The sequence below is a fragment of the Hippoglossus stenolepis genome, chromosome 6 (genome assembly GCF_022539355.2).
Source record: "Hippoglossus stenolepis isolate QCI-W04-F060 chromosome 6, HSTE1.2, whole genome shotgun sequence".
Taxonomy (NCBI): domain Eukaryota; kingdom Metazoa; phylum Chordata; class Actinopteri; order Pleuronectiformes; family Pleuronectidae; genus Hippoglossus; species Hippoglossus stenolepis.
The window spans coordinates 9325833-9340508 of NC_061488.1; the positions used below are offsets into that span (position 1 = coordinate 9325833).

A 14676-nucleotide genomic window follows, 5' to 3' on the forward strand; every position below is an offset into this window, starting at 1 on the left:
ATGCTCCTGTCAGGGCAGGACAAATCTTTATCATTAACTTTTATGGCTATTATTAGCAAATGGAGATCAGTAACCTCACGTACTTCTCATCGCTCCACTGTAACCTGTGTATATGTGTGTGTGTGTGTGTGTGTGTGTGTGTGTGTGTGTGTGTGTGTGTGTGTGTGTGTGTGTGTGTGTGTGTGTGTGTGTGTGTGTGTGTGTGTGTGCAGAGCTTTTAAAGGTGATAGCAGCAGGGCCCAGACCCTCTTTTGTTCAGCAAACCGTTTTCTGTAAATAATCCTAAATAAGCCTCAGCAGACCAAAGACTGAGTCTGGGGGCAGCATCCTTTGAAAACTGGTGAAACCAAAACCATAGTTGATTGGATTTCTTGATCAGCCTCAAATATGAAAGATCATGGATAAGAAAATCGTATGATGAAAGCAGAGGTGTGGAAGCTAATTATCACACAGAAAGACCTTAGCCTGTATTTAAAGATAGATGACACATCTCCAGTTCCTCTCTCCATTCAGAAATTAAACTTGAATACCCTGGATATACGAGCGCTGCCATCTTGAGCATTGGGAGTCTGCACAGTAGCGATCGGGGGATGGAGCGAGATCCTGAACGAACATCAGTGTGATAATAACTGCCTAAAATGACAGAAACCACATTTAATACACGTTAAATTCTATTTAACATGTTTTTTTAATTTGGTCTATGTCCCATACACATACATGGAGGAGGCAGGATCTATGACCCTTTACCAGGTGATGATCCAGATGTTTTGGCTTCGCTTTGGGTCAGCAGTCTTTTCATCTATCTTTACATACAGTCCATGGTAGAGACACATTTTAAAGGTAGATGTCAGGCAAAGATGGGAAAAGATAAATAAGACATCAGATTATTGCTTCATCGTCTCCACAGGCACCAGTTGTTTTAGATGTGTCTTGTATTTCTGACATTAAAATCGTATTCGTTCATTATCCTTTCGAAAAAACAAAATTTGTTATATGGATTGAGGTTGAAGCAGATTTTACTTAAGGTGACTTTTAATCATGTAAACAAGAAATCAGAGGAGCTTGACAATCTGTGTAATCATGTAAATAACTCTAAGTGTTTCAGCGTTACCCTCATTATTGACAGTGGTGGTTTTTATTGTGTGCATGTAAATGCAGCCAAATATGACTAATTGAGTGCAACCTTATCCATCACTTTTGTAAAAATAAACAAAAGGCAGCTGGCGATATATTGAAATCACATTTCAGTGTTGTGCAGAGTTGGCTGTGATCGCACATGTGGATTCTCTGTGAATCACTGTCTGCCAAAAACATAGATTCTCATCATTCATCTTCAGAAAGGGAAATGTAGCTTTTGGTCCTATGTTGTGAAGGCAATGGATTCATGTTGTTGCATTGGTCAGTTCAGGGCTGCAGCTACTTATTACTTTCCTTGTTTATTGATCTGCTGTTTTTTTCTATTAATCAATTAATCATTTTATCTTTAACATTCGAGATTTCTAGGGATGATGTCATCAAATTGATTGCTTTCTCTAATTCGCCGAACAAAACCCAAAGATATTTCAATTATGTCATAAGATAAAGAAAAACTGCAACTTCTCACGATTGAGAAGCTTTGTCGCTCAATAGGCTGGTTGATTATGTCTTTTGATAATTTTCCAGCACTGCTTTGACAGTTTCACAGTTGTTTGCTGGGAACACGTCATGGTTCAGTCTGGTTGGCTCACTGCAGAGGAGACACAGAACATCTTTGTCCCTCTCTGTTGTCTGCATAACTCACACCCTCAACACATTCGATATCTGTGTGAAAGCAACAAGAAACACTGTTCATATTAAGTTGTGACAAAATGAACAAGACATAATTTCACATTTGAGGATTGTGCCACAACAAGTGAGATAAACTCTGAGCGGGAATGAGAGGAGATGATTACAAGGGTCCAGGTGCTCTTTGCACCTCTGGTCGACAATACACCAAAACATCTTGTGCCACTGACTGCGCTTTGTGTCACACACCATCTGGACCCGAAATATCTGGGAGGTATCGGTTCATCACTGCGGCCAGATTGTGTAAAACTCCTCAACATCTGCAGCTTTGCTAGAGAGCAGACGAGCAGGACGAGACGCTGTCGGTGTGCTGACCTTTGACCTGCTGTGCCCTCTCTGCCCTCTCTGCCACAGAGGCAGCGTTCACCCTGCTGTTGTACTGGGAGCTGCTGCAGTGGGAGGACCGGCCCCTGAGGGATTTCCTCCACTATCCCTGTCAGAGCGAGTGGCAGCGCAAGGAGAACCTGAGTCGTAAAATCCTCCACTACTTCAACAAGGGCAAGGCAAGTGGATTATTTTACAGCTTCACCTCTCTCTCCTGTTTTTACTCATTTAAAGCAGTGCTTCGTGGAAATGTTAAAGGCCGACAATGTCTGACCTGTGTTTGGCTTCACTGCATCTGAACTTATCGTTCAATTCTATGCAGTTTTATTTGTACAGCACCAAATCACAGCATACATTTTTCCAGGCACTTGAAATAGTAAGGTTGAGAAACAGTTCTCAGCAAACACTGGAAACTGTGGACAGAAGAAACTGGATCCAGACAAAAGTGATGGTACAATATTAGGAGCTTTGTGCTCAACACTACACAACACAAATGAAGTTTTATAGCTTTTTAAAATATATATATATTTAAATAATATTCCAGTAGCTGTTTGTTGCAGCTGTTCCTAAGATAATTAAATGTTGCCCTCATTAACACTGGCACAGAAACAGAAGCCTGTAGTGTTATGTATAATGTTCCTCCAAGTTCTAATCTATCTCCAAACATTTTTCAAGTCCCCATAAAAATGTACTCTAATAATAACATGGTAGCTTTTTAAATTTACTTCTTTTACATTTTAGAGACTATGATTTGATGTTTTACTGATATAGACTGTATGTTAAAGTGTTTTTAGCACTTTAATATTGCACCTTGTGGACGTGGAGCTTATTTTAAACTCTTTATATACTGTTGAGTTGCAAAATCTTTATTGTTGCATCACAGAATCACAGTAAAGCAGATACATGTAATGATGTAGATGCAGGAAGCAGCTTAAAATGAATCTACTCCTGTAACATACAGCAGTGTCTCTTCTACGATGCTGAAAGTTACCCCAAAATAATCATATTGCTTTCGAGTACCTCCTGAATTCTAAAATACTTTTTTGTTTTAAATCAAACACTGAGTACATGATACTAACATGTAGGGTTCACCCACACAACTATACTGTAATGGTCAGTTGAATAAAATGTGATTTGCCTCCTCCTGGTTCTCATCCACTAAATTACATTAGTGGACTGGTCTCTGTCGTTCGGAGAGGACAATGCCCTCTGGACTCTGGAGCAGCTAATGGAAATAAATGTGGCCTCCTTCATGAACTCTTTGTCTTCTCGTGTTTTTATCACTGCCCTTAAATTACAAAAAAAGCATTGTGAGATTGGTGTGTCAAAATTCTTCCAGGGGAAATATAAATCTAAATGTTCAGTAAGACCAACTTGAAGGTTTGCGACCTTAGTGAATTAACGATGAAAAAATGATGTAGAAACTGGATTTAGGGGGAAAAGGTCTACACTCACTTCAGTTTTCACTGACATGGGAAAGGCTTGAATCTGTGCAGCCTGAACAAACACAACAAATACAAATTAAAAGTACCAAATGACTCACTCGATGACGAATGTTCAGACTCAATACCACCTAGTGCCGTAACGTGCACTGTCGCAGGATCAGTGAAACAACTAACTCATGTGAGAGCGCAAAGGTTTTTCCTCCTTATGTCATATATTAACCCTTCAAATGATTATTTCCATGAAAGATAAAGATTAACTGAGTAAGAAATTCAACCCAAATTGTGTTAATATTGTTTTTATGACACTATCATTTCAAAATGCAGTGAATAGAGATGCATGTTAAACCACATACAACCTCTTGGAAAGAAAAAAGAGCCTCATATCACATCATAGACATCATATTGGCTTCTGTGCAGTGATCACACTGTTCACTGTAAACATGTGTATCTTAATCTTAATCCTACTAAAGAAAGATAAAGAAATTAGAGGCTCTAACATGGATAAAATTAAGATAAATGTGTATTTTTCTGGACCATTTAATGCCAAAGTTTTCCAGTTCTCCCAACTTTTCCATTTAAATAATGATTTGTCTTGATAGTAGATGATAAATCTATCTTCACTGATTTCTTCCATTTGCTCTTTATCTCATTTGTATGTGACTCTGCAGTGCTGGGAATATGGAATCTCTCTCTGCCGGGAGCTCGCTTTCCAGTACGAGACTTTATACGATTATCAGAGCCTCAGCTGGATTCGGGTGAGTGAAGTCTTGCACGCTTCCTCTTCCTGCCGTTATTATCGAACAAGCATCCTCTGGTGATGATGGCGTGTGTGTGTGTGTGTGTGTGTGTGTGTGTGTATTGCGTCAAACACAATGTCCTGTTTACCTGTGCACGCCCACGCTCACCAGAAATTGCAGAGAATTCAGTTACGTGTGTGACTGAGTCATTATTCACGGTGACTCTTCTGCGCATTTCTCCTTCTGTGACAGAAAATGGAGGCAGCCTACTATGACAACATCATTGAACAGCAGAGGATTGAACCCGAGTTTTTCCGAATGGGTTTCTACGGCAGGAAGTTTCCTTTCTTCCTCAGGGTAAGACTTACGAAAAGCTCGTCTTCCTCTTCTCTGTCCTGACACAGTTTGGATTCTGCTGAAGCAGCCGCCGCCTCACTGCTCAGTCATGCTTCAGCAGGACAGACAGCCTGGATGGGAAATTGATGTCAAAAATGAGAGTGGCACTCAGTAGAGCTCATTCCTCAGCCTAACGCCCAACAGTCCCCTTGGAAGCACACTAAATTACACACACTCATTAAGATCAGTCCCCTAAATGTGCCTGATTTTATTTTCATCGCTATCTATTCATTATTAAAAGGGTGACAATGTTAAAAAATTCAAATAATCCGCAATTTATCTCCACTCTTACATTCAAGAAACACATCAACAGCATCAGTGAAGCTTCTTCTTCCACCTCTGTTCACCCATTTCCTACAATGTCAGATGCTAAAATTCTAACTTAAGTATTTATCTAATCTGAACAACAAGCTGTTTCCACTGTGTAGCGGTGAAAGATGCAGCTGCTACAAATCTAAATTGATGAAGAGATTTAAACCACATAAAAACTTTTATGGTCCCCTCACTGGCTTCCTGTTTCATCCTGGACAGACTATAAACTTCTATTTCTTAACTTAAAAACTCTCCGGAGATTTGCAGCGTCCTATTTTTGGCAGAACTCCTCAGACCTTGTGGGACTGAAAGCTCAGCTCACACAGTTATGGAGACACATTTATACAGTATTTAAGAAAAGTGCAAGTCGTTGGGAACAGTTCAAAGTGATAAAGACGTCAGGAAACATCTACATTATTTGTTGCCATGGTTTTGCGAGTTACTAAATTTGAGTTTAAATCAGTGATGTTATAAATGTGTAAAATGATTTCTCTATACGGTTGTGATTTGTATTTATTTCTGCTGACTTTTGCCTGTCACTGTCCGTCTTGTCTAACTCCTCTTGTTATCGTCTCCTCTCTGCAGAATAAGGAGTTTGTCTGTCGTGGTTATGACTATGAGCGGCTCGAGGACTTCCAGCAGAGGATGCTGGGGGAGTTCCCACAAGCCATTGCCATGCAGCATCCCAACCAACCCGACGACACCATCCTGCAGAGCGATGCTCAGTGTATCCTTCTTGTGTCACTGTGGCTAGTTGTTTAGTTTGCTTGTTTATGTTTCTTCTATTATGAATTAATGTGTTGTTTGTTTTTAATATGACTTATTTATAATTTCATATAATGTTTATTATTGTATATTTAGGCTGTTAAGACTGTTAGTTGGACAAGGTTGTTTTTTGTGTCATAAATAGAAAACTTCTAATCTGCGCATTTGAGAGGAATATTTGGCATTTTAACCAATTTACACCTGATGCAACATACATATATATTTAGGCTACAGTATATAAATGTAATGATTACTTGGTTTTGATTAATGATTGATTTGATAAATTAATTTCTTATAAGCCTATATTAGAATTTCCGAAAGATAATCGGGTACAGTCCTTATGGATTGTAATTTAGAGTTTGATATCCAGTTTGATGTCAGCCTTTCCTCTGAACGTCCATCCTCCTCCTCTGCGAGCGGACTCGTCTCTCTGTCGCTTCCTTGACTCTCTCTTTCTAGATTTGCAGATCTACGCGGTCACTCCAGTGTCAGACATCTCTGATGTGCCTCAGCTGGAGCGTGTGCCGGAGAGGATCAAGAGCTTCTACCGCATAAACAACGTCTGTCGCTTTCACTACGACAGACCTTTCCACAAGGGGCCCAAGGACCGCGAGAATGAATTCAGGGTACGGTGAGCCAGCAGCGCCACCTTCAGTCCACGGCTGCCTCACAGTTTAGACACAAAATTAAAATGTAAAAATAGAAAAAGTCTCAAGGTTGACCAAACTGTCAAAGAACTGCTGCTGATTCATGCAGAGATTTGTTTGTCTAAATTAATCTGGCCTTGCAGATGATGTAAGCAGGTGTAACACCCCCTGGTGGCCACAGTGGAGGACATTCAGCTTTTAGGCAGAAATGCCTTTAAAATCTAAATTCTGTAAATCTTAAGTATTTGTCTGTAAATTTAAATCCTCATGACTAAAGAGGAAAAGATGAAGTTGGTAAAGAAATATCTGGGTGCATTTGTTTTTTGAGAGTTAAACGCTAAAAAAACAGCTTCATCAGGAATATGTGGGTTTGACAGTTGCCTGGCAACATGAGCAACCCACTGACTGTCATGGGATTGTGATGTTTGTCAGTCACAGCCGCATCAGGTCCGCTAAACATCAACTGTAAAGTCATGTCACAATCACATATGTCGCCACTAAGTTCCAGACTTTGTTGACTTTGGTCCATTAAATCCTCTCCAACTGGTAAATTCCCTAATATGTTGAAGTCTAAACATTGTTATTGTGATTTTAGATATTCATCAACATCAACAATGATATTCACTCTACAATTATATATTAATTATAATTATATAAGACTCAAAGCTGTCAAATCATTTTAAAAGGTTTGAAATAATGGAAGTGAAGCACATTTTAATTAATTTCAATGATAAAACAGTTTTTAGAATTGTTGAGGATTCTTCTCCTGTTTGTGAATTTACAGACTGATTTGTTTCAGAGTATAATTCCTCGTCAGTGTGCTCCTCCATTGTTCTGCTCCCTCCACCCAGTTTTTCTAGTGTGACTACAGCCAACAGAAAAAAAAACCCATTCAACCTGCAGGGCTTCAGAGACTTGGACCAGACATGAGCTGTACTTTCCTCTGACACACTGACCCACATTAGGAATCAAACCACATCAGAACTTTATCTCTCCAGTGAACTAGATGTGACGCTACATCACTGAGTTATCTCTTTGCCCAGCTCTGGTTATTTATGGATGGTTAGACACAGTCAGCTCTTCACTGCACCTCCATCTTCATGATACTACCGGATGTGGTTGATAGTAAACTGCACGATGTGGTTCTCTGCCTCTTCAACAGAGTCTGTGGATTGAGAGAACGACCCTGATTCTCTCACGTCCTCTGCCTGGGATCTCCCGCTGGGCGGAGGTGGAAAGGAGAGAAGTGGTGAGGAGTTATTTATTCTATCATCTTACATTGCACATAAACGTTTCTCTTTAACGTGTAGTTTACATAGACACACACACTTCCTTCCCTTGCTGTGGGTGAATATGTGTATTTCTGTCCAGGTGGAGGTGAGCCCTCTGGAGAACGCCATTTATGTGGTGGAGAATAAGACCCAGGAGCTGCGGACGCTGATCAGCCAGTACCAGCACAGGCAGCATCACGGTAACATCAACCCACTCAGCATGTGCCTCAACGGGGTCATAGATGCTGCTGTCAACGGAGGCATCGCCAGATATCAGGAGGTACTGTCACAGGGTAATGGGAGGGAGGGAGGGAAGGAGGGAGGGAGGGAGGCGGTGAAAGCTGCAGAAATGATGAATCTGTGATCGTCATCCTTTGACTCACCCTCTTCTACACCAGGCGTTCTTTGACAAAGACTACATCAGCAGTCACCCAGAGGACACGGAGAGGATCACACATCTGAAGGATCTGATGCAAGAGCAGGTCAGACGCGGCTTTTCACATTCATGATACGACGAAGCCCTGGTTTAACAGACTCACGTGATAACAGAGTGAATATCTTTATTGACTTTATAACAGGTGCACATTCTCGGAGTGGGACTGGCGGTTCACGAGAAGCTGGTGCATCCTGAAATGCGTCCCCTGCACAAAAAGCTGGTAGATCAGTTCCACATGATGAGAACAGGTTTACACCATGTGAGTACTTGTGGTTGAGGTTTCTCATCTTTCAGTTTTGAGCAGTGTTTTGTTTTCAATCCTGGCTCACGTACATAAAACTGTTTGCAGAACGTAAGATGTGATGATACAAAGGTTGCTGGGTGTTTACATGCAAGTGCCTTAATGCCTGTGTGAGCAGTGTAGTTATTCAGAGCAGTATATGGTTGGGTCCCAGCAGGGTGTGCCCAGCGTGGATCGATTTGGCACCGCAGGCTGTCAAGGGGTCAACTCTTCTCGAGGCATCCTTTCCTCCCACAGCCACATGAGCCCTGAGAGCGTGCGTCTCTTACACAGACACAGGTCAGTCCCACACAGAGACGCACATCTGTAACGGCGGCCCGAACCTCACTCGCCCCTGCAGCAGTGATACATGTTTTTCTTACACTGCCTCTGTCCACAGCCCCCTGAACCTCCAGGGTTCGATCCGTCACTCGTCGTCCTCCCTGTCGTCTCACACGTCCAGTGAGGCAGGAAACCTCGTCATAATGACTGACGGCCTGATGGGGGAGCACCCAGAGGAGGGGCTACACATGCAGGTAAGGCCTGGAACAAAAACACACATAAATGGAATGGAAATTATTGTTGACAAATGCAACTCACTTTAAACTGGTATTTGTAAAACATATAGACAGTACTTAAGATATAGCTAATTGTATATTACTGCATTTATAGGATACATGCTATATTTTCTATCTAATATTTAGGGAACTTTCCTTTTAATTTCCTAAAATAATATCTGGTATTTATCTGTAAATTACTGCAAAATTCTGTACTAATTTGATACTAAGTATTAAGGGTCGTGGTGAAACTGGTGAGTGCTACAGTTATTAAATACCAACTTCTTATATTCAAGAAGAAACACTACAAAACTATGCAGTATAGGTTTAATGAATAGATCCTATATATTTAAGAGTGCACATACAGTATACTATAATAATCAGCTAAATATTACTTAAGATCGAGAAAATTATAATGAAAGTTTCCAAGAAATTAGCCAAAATAAAGTGTTACCATGTTATTAATGCTGCTTTTGTAATGTACATGACGCTTTACCTCTAGTTTTCTGTCCCTAGATGAAAAGAGAAAGATAGAAAGATGTTTTGTTTTCCAGATCAGTGCTTTAATGGCTTTTGTTATATTTAGCGTACTTTCTGTTTTGCAGCCGAGCCCCTCCTCCTCCAGCCTGAGCTCCATCCGCTCCAACTCTTCTCAGATTATTACCTCGGCTCCCTCGAGTGCCAGAGGTGAGTAACGCAGCTGCACAGAGTCACACCGGACACGGAGACAGAGACTGAAATGATCATTGGGACCAACGACAATATTTCTGTGTCTGCGTATATTCTATTTCTTCTTGCATGTTTTACCAATAAGGGGAGTTAAGGGGAGCACAAATTAAAAAAGATCCTTCACAGATTTCTCATGAATCATCCGTACAACATGCGTCTCTTCTCCATCCAGGCTCTCCATCTCTACCAGATAAGGCCAAACACAACCGAGAGGTGATGATACTGTTGCCGTCTCATCGTGAGAGGGTCAACAACGCCATGTACTTCAACATGGCCGAGAACGGACAGGTGAGACACAACCGCAAACTGTACAGATTGGCGTTTAAACATATTAACCTGCTTTGGATTATTAACTGTACTTTATTTTCTCAGAACAACCACATGCAGCGTGCCTTACTTCAGCAAGTCAGCCCCTGTAAGCCGTGTGCTGATCCTCACATGAACCTGCCAGAGAAAGGTAACACACACCCACACACACGTTAAAAAAAGATCTTCCTATCACAGTATGTGTTGATTTACTTGTATGTTCCCCCTTCAGTCTTTCCCAATGCTGCCAGCAGCTGGAGTCTAGATGGAGAGAACAGGGAGCAGATGTCCTACATGCCAGGCTCTACTGGAGGGGTAATCATGCCCCCTGTCCCACCCAGGTCCTTCCCACCAGGTACTTTCATCTTTTCACTTAATCGTCAGGGTTCAGAACATGTACTTTCATTTCAAACAGGCTTTGAGATCTTCTCTTCGCTCGTATGACTTTGACGTCTTCTTGCAGGACACTTCCTGATGCACTGTGATGCGTACCACCACCAGAACAGCGAGCCTCCCCCCGCCCTGCCTGTCCGTTCTCTACGAAAGGTGCGTGAGAAACATCTTGTTACGTTGAATTTACCAAATTTTATTATGTCAAGTGGTTGCACAAAATAAATGTATCTAAATTAAGATGTACATTTTAAGTAAGTGTACATGTTTTTATTAAGTTATTATTTTTCAGTAATCTAAAATGAATTTAAAATATATGTAGGGTTCAATAACACATTAAATGACTTCAACTTTTTGTAGTCAGATAATCCGAGTTTTGAGATCATGATGGACAAGATAAAATATTGATAAAACTGCATATGGCAACGCTTTTTAGATTTATTTAGTTTTTTGCTGTGTTCATGTTTTAATTGCTCGTCTGGACTGAATTTTGTTAACAGTCAAACTGGCTCTCTCTGTATTTCTCCTTAATTGTCTTCCTCCTTCTTCTCGTTTTCTTCTTGCTCCTCTTTCTCAAATTATCAGCACTTTGTCTTCATTTACAGTCAATTTATTATATATACACACCATTGCAAGTTAAACGACTCATCCCAAAGTGCCTGTGATTGAGTGTCGACACCAGCCAAGTCATAATTACAAAGCAATTTTCAATGTTTGAAGCGTGAAAGATGAAGCAGCTGCTGACTCTCTATCTTCTTTTACTTGAAGAGAATTCCAATATTTCTGACAGCATGTGAAGGCAGCATGAGTCAGGTTGAAATTCAGGTTGTTGGAGTCTCTGCCTCGACTGTAACTCAAAATAAAGACTCCCATGATGCTCACTGTCTCTTTATCTCTGTCGCCAGTCTCCTCTGCATCCGATCCCCGGCTCCCCCACCAGCCCTCAGTCAGCTCTGGGGGGCAGTAACTCCACCCTGTCAGGCAGCGCCAGCAGCGGCGTTTCCTCCCTGAGTGAGAGTAACTACGGAGGTCAGTATCCAGACCCTGGCCCCATCCGGAACGACGCCTTGGAGCCTCTTCCCAGCCACCTGTGGTCCCCGCCGGACGAGTACCTGGCCTCTCCCTACCTGCACATCCACTACGGCGGGCCAGAAATCGACTCCGTGGACCCGGTGCGCCCCTTCCATTACCGCAGCCCTTCCTCTCACCCGCACAACCACCCACACCCTCACGCTCACGCCCACCCGGGGCTGGACAGCCATTCCCACGGGCCGCCGCCTCACCACCACGCTCCCACCCACGGCCCTCACCACATCCCTTACCGCCGGCCTCAGCCCCCAGCTGTGCCGCCCAAACCCTACCTGAGGGAGGGCTGCATCCCAGAGGAGGAGCTGCCCCCCCAGCCCATCCCGCTGCCCCGCAGGATCTTCCACTCGCCACACGGCCACAGAGAGGACCAGGGCAAACACGCCTGGGAGCAGTGCATCAGCGAGGAGCACGAGGAGACGCAGTGATGAGGAGGAGGAGGCTCCACTTTGATTTCAGTCAGAGCTTTTTACTCCTTGTCGTTTTTTCTCTCTTCATCTGCACTGAGTTAAAGGAGCAGTTCCAGAAATGAGTCCGGCATGAATCTGTGTGTTCAGTCAACGCTTCTCGCTCTGTGTTTTAATTCCAGTGCACGTGAAAGAAAAAAAAAACAAAGGAGTGAACCTCGATGAATCCACAGTCTGAGGCTCGACCACTGCTCCGTGTGGCCTCTCAGAAATGATTTGAAGAAAATGATCAGCTGAACGAGACAGATTAACTTTGTTCAAACATTTGATATTGATTGTACACGACTGTACAACTCGTCTGTGAGCATGTTTCGTTTTTTTTCATTTGAGAAATAATACAGCAACAGTTTTGTGAAATATGATGATCAGAACCAACCAGGTGCAGTATAAGCTCTGAACTCCCTCGATTTCTGCTTTTCACGTCATTTTCACAACGACAGGTTATTATTCACAGTGAAGTGACTTCTCTGCTTTAAATGCTTCATATATACGATATTCTTATTTTGATAAATTTGCTACATTATAGTGTTTTCAAAGGCTTAAGTCCATTATGTTTTTCAAAACACTGTTAAGTGCTCCTTAATAGTGAATCATATCAAATGGCGCACTGTAATACGTGTTGCTGCTGGGCTGTCATACACAGCAGGTCTCTAGGGTTGGACTCTCTCCTCATGGACCGGCTTCTCAAGGGATACGAACTTCAGTCGACGGCAGACTGACGATTTCCTGTCCGTACCGCGTGTACGGAAACCTACGTGAATGTATTCAGATGAGATGTTCTATTCGTATTGCACAAGCTGCAATCCTGGTTTTTCGTTTTAAGTGCTTTAAGTTGAGTCTATGTTGAAGAAGTCTCTATTTGTCTCTTTTGTGTGACAAAGATATCTTGAGGGGGGAATGAGAGCGTCAAAGCGGACTGATGGGGAGGGTAGGACAATGACAGGCAGGTCCCTACGAGCACTCTCCACTTCACACCTCAACCACCTGCTGGACTCTAACACCAGTACTGCTCTCTCTCTCTCTTCATTTCCCTTCCATCTTCTCCTTCTCTGTATGGTTGTCAGACCATGCTAAGCAGTGAGGGCTGAGCCTGGACAGTTGCACTGGCATCTGATGACACTGTCTAGAGCCTGGCCCGCTGAGTGGCCGGTGGAGGGGCCCACTCAGACAGCGTTGGAATTGCCTACCTGCCTTAAGTGCACTCAAATGCAGTTTGACCCCCTCATCCAGACTGTGAGAAGTTAATTTAGCGACGGCCTGCTCTCCTTCTCATTCTGTCCGCTGTACCTCCTGAAGGGGAAAAAAAAAGATATCTACCTACAAGTAGTGATGTTTTCGTATGGTTTCATCCCGCTTTGGTTTCAGATTGTTGTTTGGTTTGTTGCGCTAATATTTCTTATTCTGCCTGCGGCTCTTTCTCGATGTGTGCGAAAATTGATGACGTGTTTAAGAAGATCGTTGAGGCCCGGACTTCAGAGGGAGGTTCACGTTACGTGGAGCAGAGGAACAGCGCTGTTTATTGAGACGTAGTGAGGGTGGAAGGATATAGCTAATATTTTAACAATTACTTGTTTTCCTGGTTGTTTTTTTTGTTTGTTTTTTTGCAGGTGGATGCTTTGTGTTACTGTACATCAAGTTGTCAGCTGACTAGACAACAATCTATTTTTGTATGTGAGATCATCAGTTGTGTGAACATATTTCAGACCGAGACAGAAGGCCCAGGTACTGCAGCTGTACTTTGTATGGAGATGAACCTGAGGTTAGATATATACAGTATGTGAGTATCTCTTGTGAGCTTGATGGCACTGAGGATAACTGGTGACTGAAGTGATGCTCAAAATATGCGTACAATAGAGTTTTCAATGTAAATTCTGTTATTGTACATACGGCAGTATTGTGAAATATTTTTGAGAATTATTGCAGACACCCCAAAAAGGTTTATCATTGTTTTGTGTATATACATGTACTCCAGAGATCAATGTAATTGATAAATATCTATAATCAGTGTTTGAAAAAGGACAAATCCATTAGACTGTGGCTGTCTCCACCGTTCTTGACTTTGAGTCTTCTCATATAAATACTTTATACACTTTTCAATGTGCTTTCCTGTACATATGGTGTTAGCATGATCAAACAGTGTTTGGTTGTAAAAGTGGTTTTCCTACTCCCATAACTGCTGTGGTATGGAATTCATTAACAATGCCAAACATTAAAGACAATCTTTTATCAGCTCGAACTCCCTCCTCCTTACCTTTGCTGGGCTGTGATTGGTGGAGCAGTGTGCGGCGTCGACAGTAGAGGGCGCTGTCTATCATGGAATTACAAGACTGTGATACCAAAGTGGTGAAAATGCAGTAATGTGTTTGTGTGCGTGTGTGTGTATATGTGTGGGTGTGGGTGTGGGTGTGTGTGTACCTGTGTCTTATTGGTTCAGGACATTTTGACTGTGACCCACCTTCAAAATGCTGCTTTAATGGTTTAATGTTTCAGGTTGTCCAGGTTAATAATAGGTTTAGGTTAGGATCAGGATATGGGTTAGAATTAGGCATTTAATTGACATGGTTAAGGTAATAGGTAGGGAATTAATTCAATTCAATGACTGTACCACCCAAATATAAAATGTGTGTGTGTGTTCCTGTCTATCTATTGTTATGAGGCTAATTTTGGTTCAAAACCCTCATTGTGAGGACATTTTGATTGGTCC

General features: G+C 42.1%; 1 protein-coding gene across 4 annotated transcripts in view; it reads left to right on the forward strand.

The window, feature by feature from the left end:
- The window catches only part of LOC118111673 (dedicator of cytokinesis protein 3), a 46355-nt gene extending 32154 nt beyond the window's left edge, over positions 1 to 14201 (forward strand). For 2 of the 4 annotated variants that reach the window (XM_035160472.2, XM_035160474.2), the window contains exons 38-54: positions 2179 to 2327; positions 4262 to 4348; positions 4583 to 4687; positions 5624 to 5765; positions 6263 to 6429; positions 7613 to 7699; positions 7822 to 8001; positions 8120 to 8203; positions 8300 to 8416; positions 8595 to 8737; positions 8838 to 8973; positions 9600 to 9681; positions 9896 to 10011; positions 10096 to 10180; positions 10262 to 10384; positions 10493 to 10575; positions 11325 to 14201. In XM_035160472.2, coding sequence (XP_035016363.1) covers positions 2179 to 2327; positions 4262 to 4348; positions 4583 to 4687; positions 5624 to 5765; positions 6263 to 6429; positions 7613 to 7699; positions 7822 to 8001; positions 8120 to 8203; positions 8300 to 8416; positions 8595 to 8737; positions 8838 to 8973; positions 9600 to 9681; positions 9896 to 10011; positions 10096 to 10180; positions 10262 to 10384; positions 10493 to 10575; positions 11325 to 11933 — 2495 coding nt within the window. In that variant the 3' untranslated portion in view covers positions 11934 to 14201. The remainder of the gene's footprint in view (positions 1 to 2178; positions 2328 to 4261; positions 4349 to 4582; positions 4688 to 5623; positions 5766 to 6262; positions 6430 to 7612; positions 7700 to 7821; positions 8002 to 8119; positions 8204 to 8299; positions 8417 to 8594; positions 8738 to 8837; positions 8974 to 9599; positions 9682 to 9895; positions 10012 to 10095; positions 10181 to 10261; positions 10385 to 10492; positions 10576 to 11324) is intronic. The other 2 variants (XM_047340470.1, XM_035160476.2) reach the window with 1 other exon arrangement.
- The last annotated feature ends 475 nt before the right edge of the window (positions 14202 to 14676 follow it).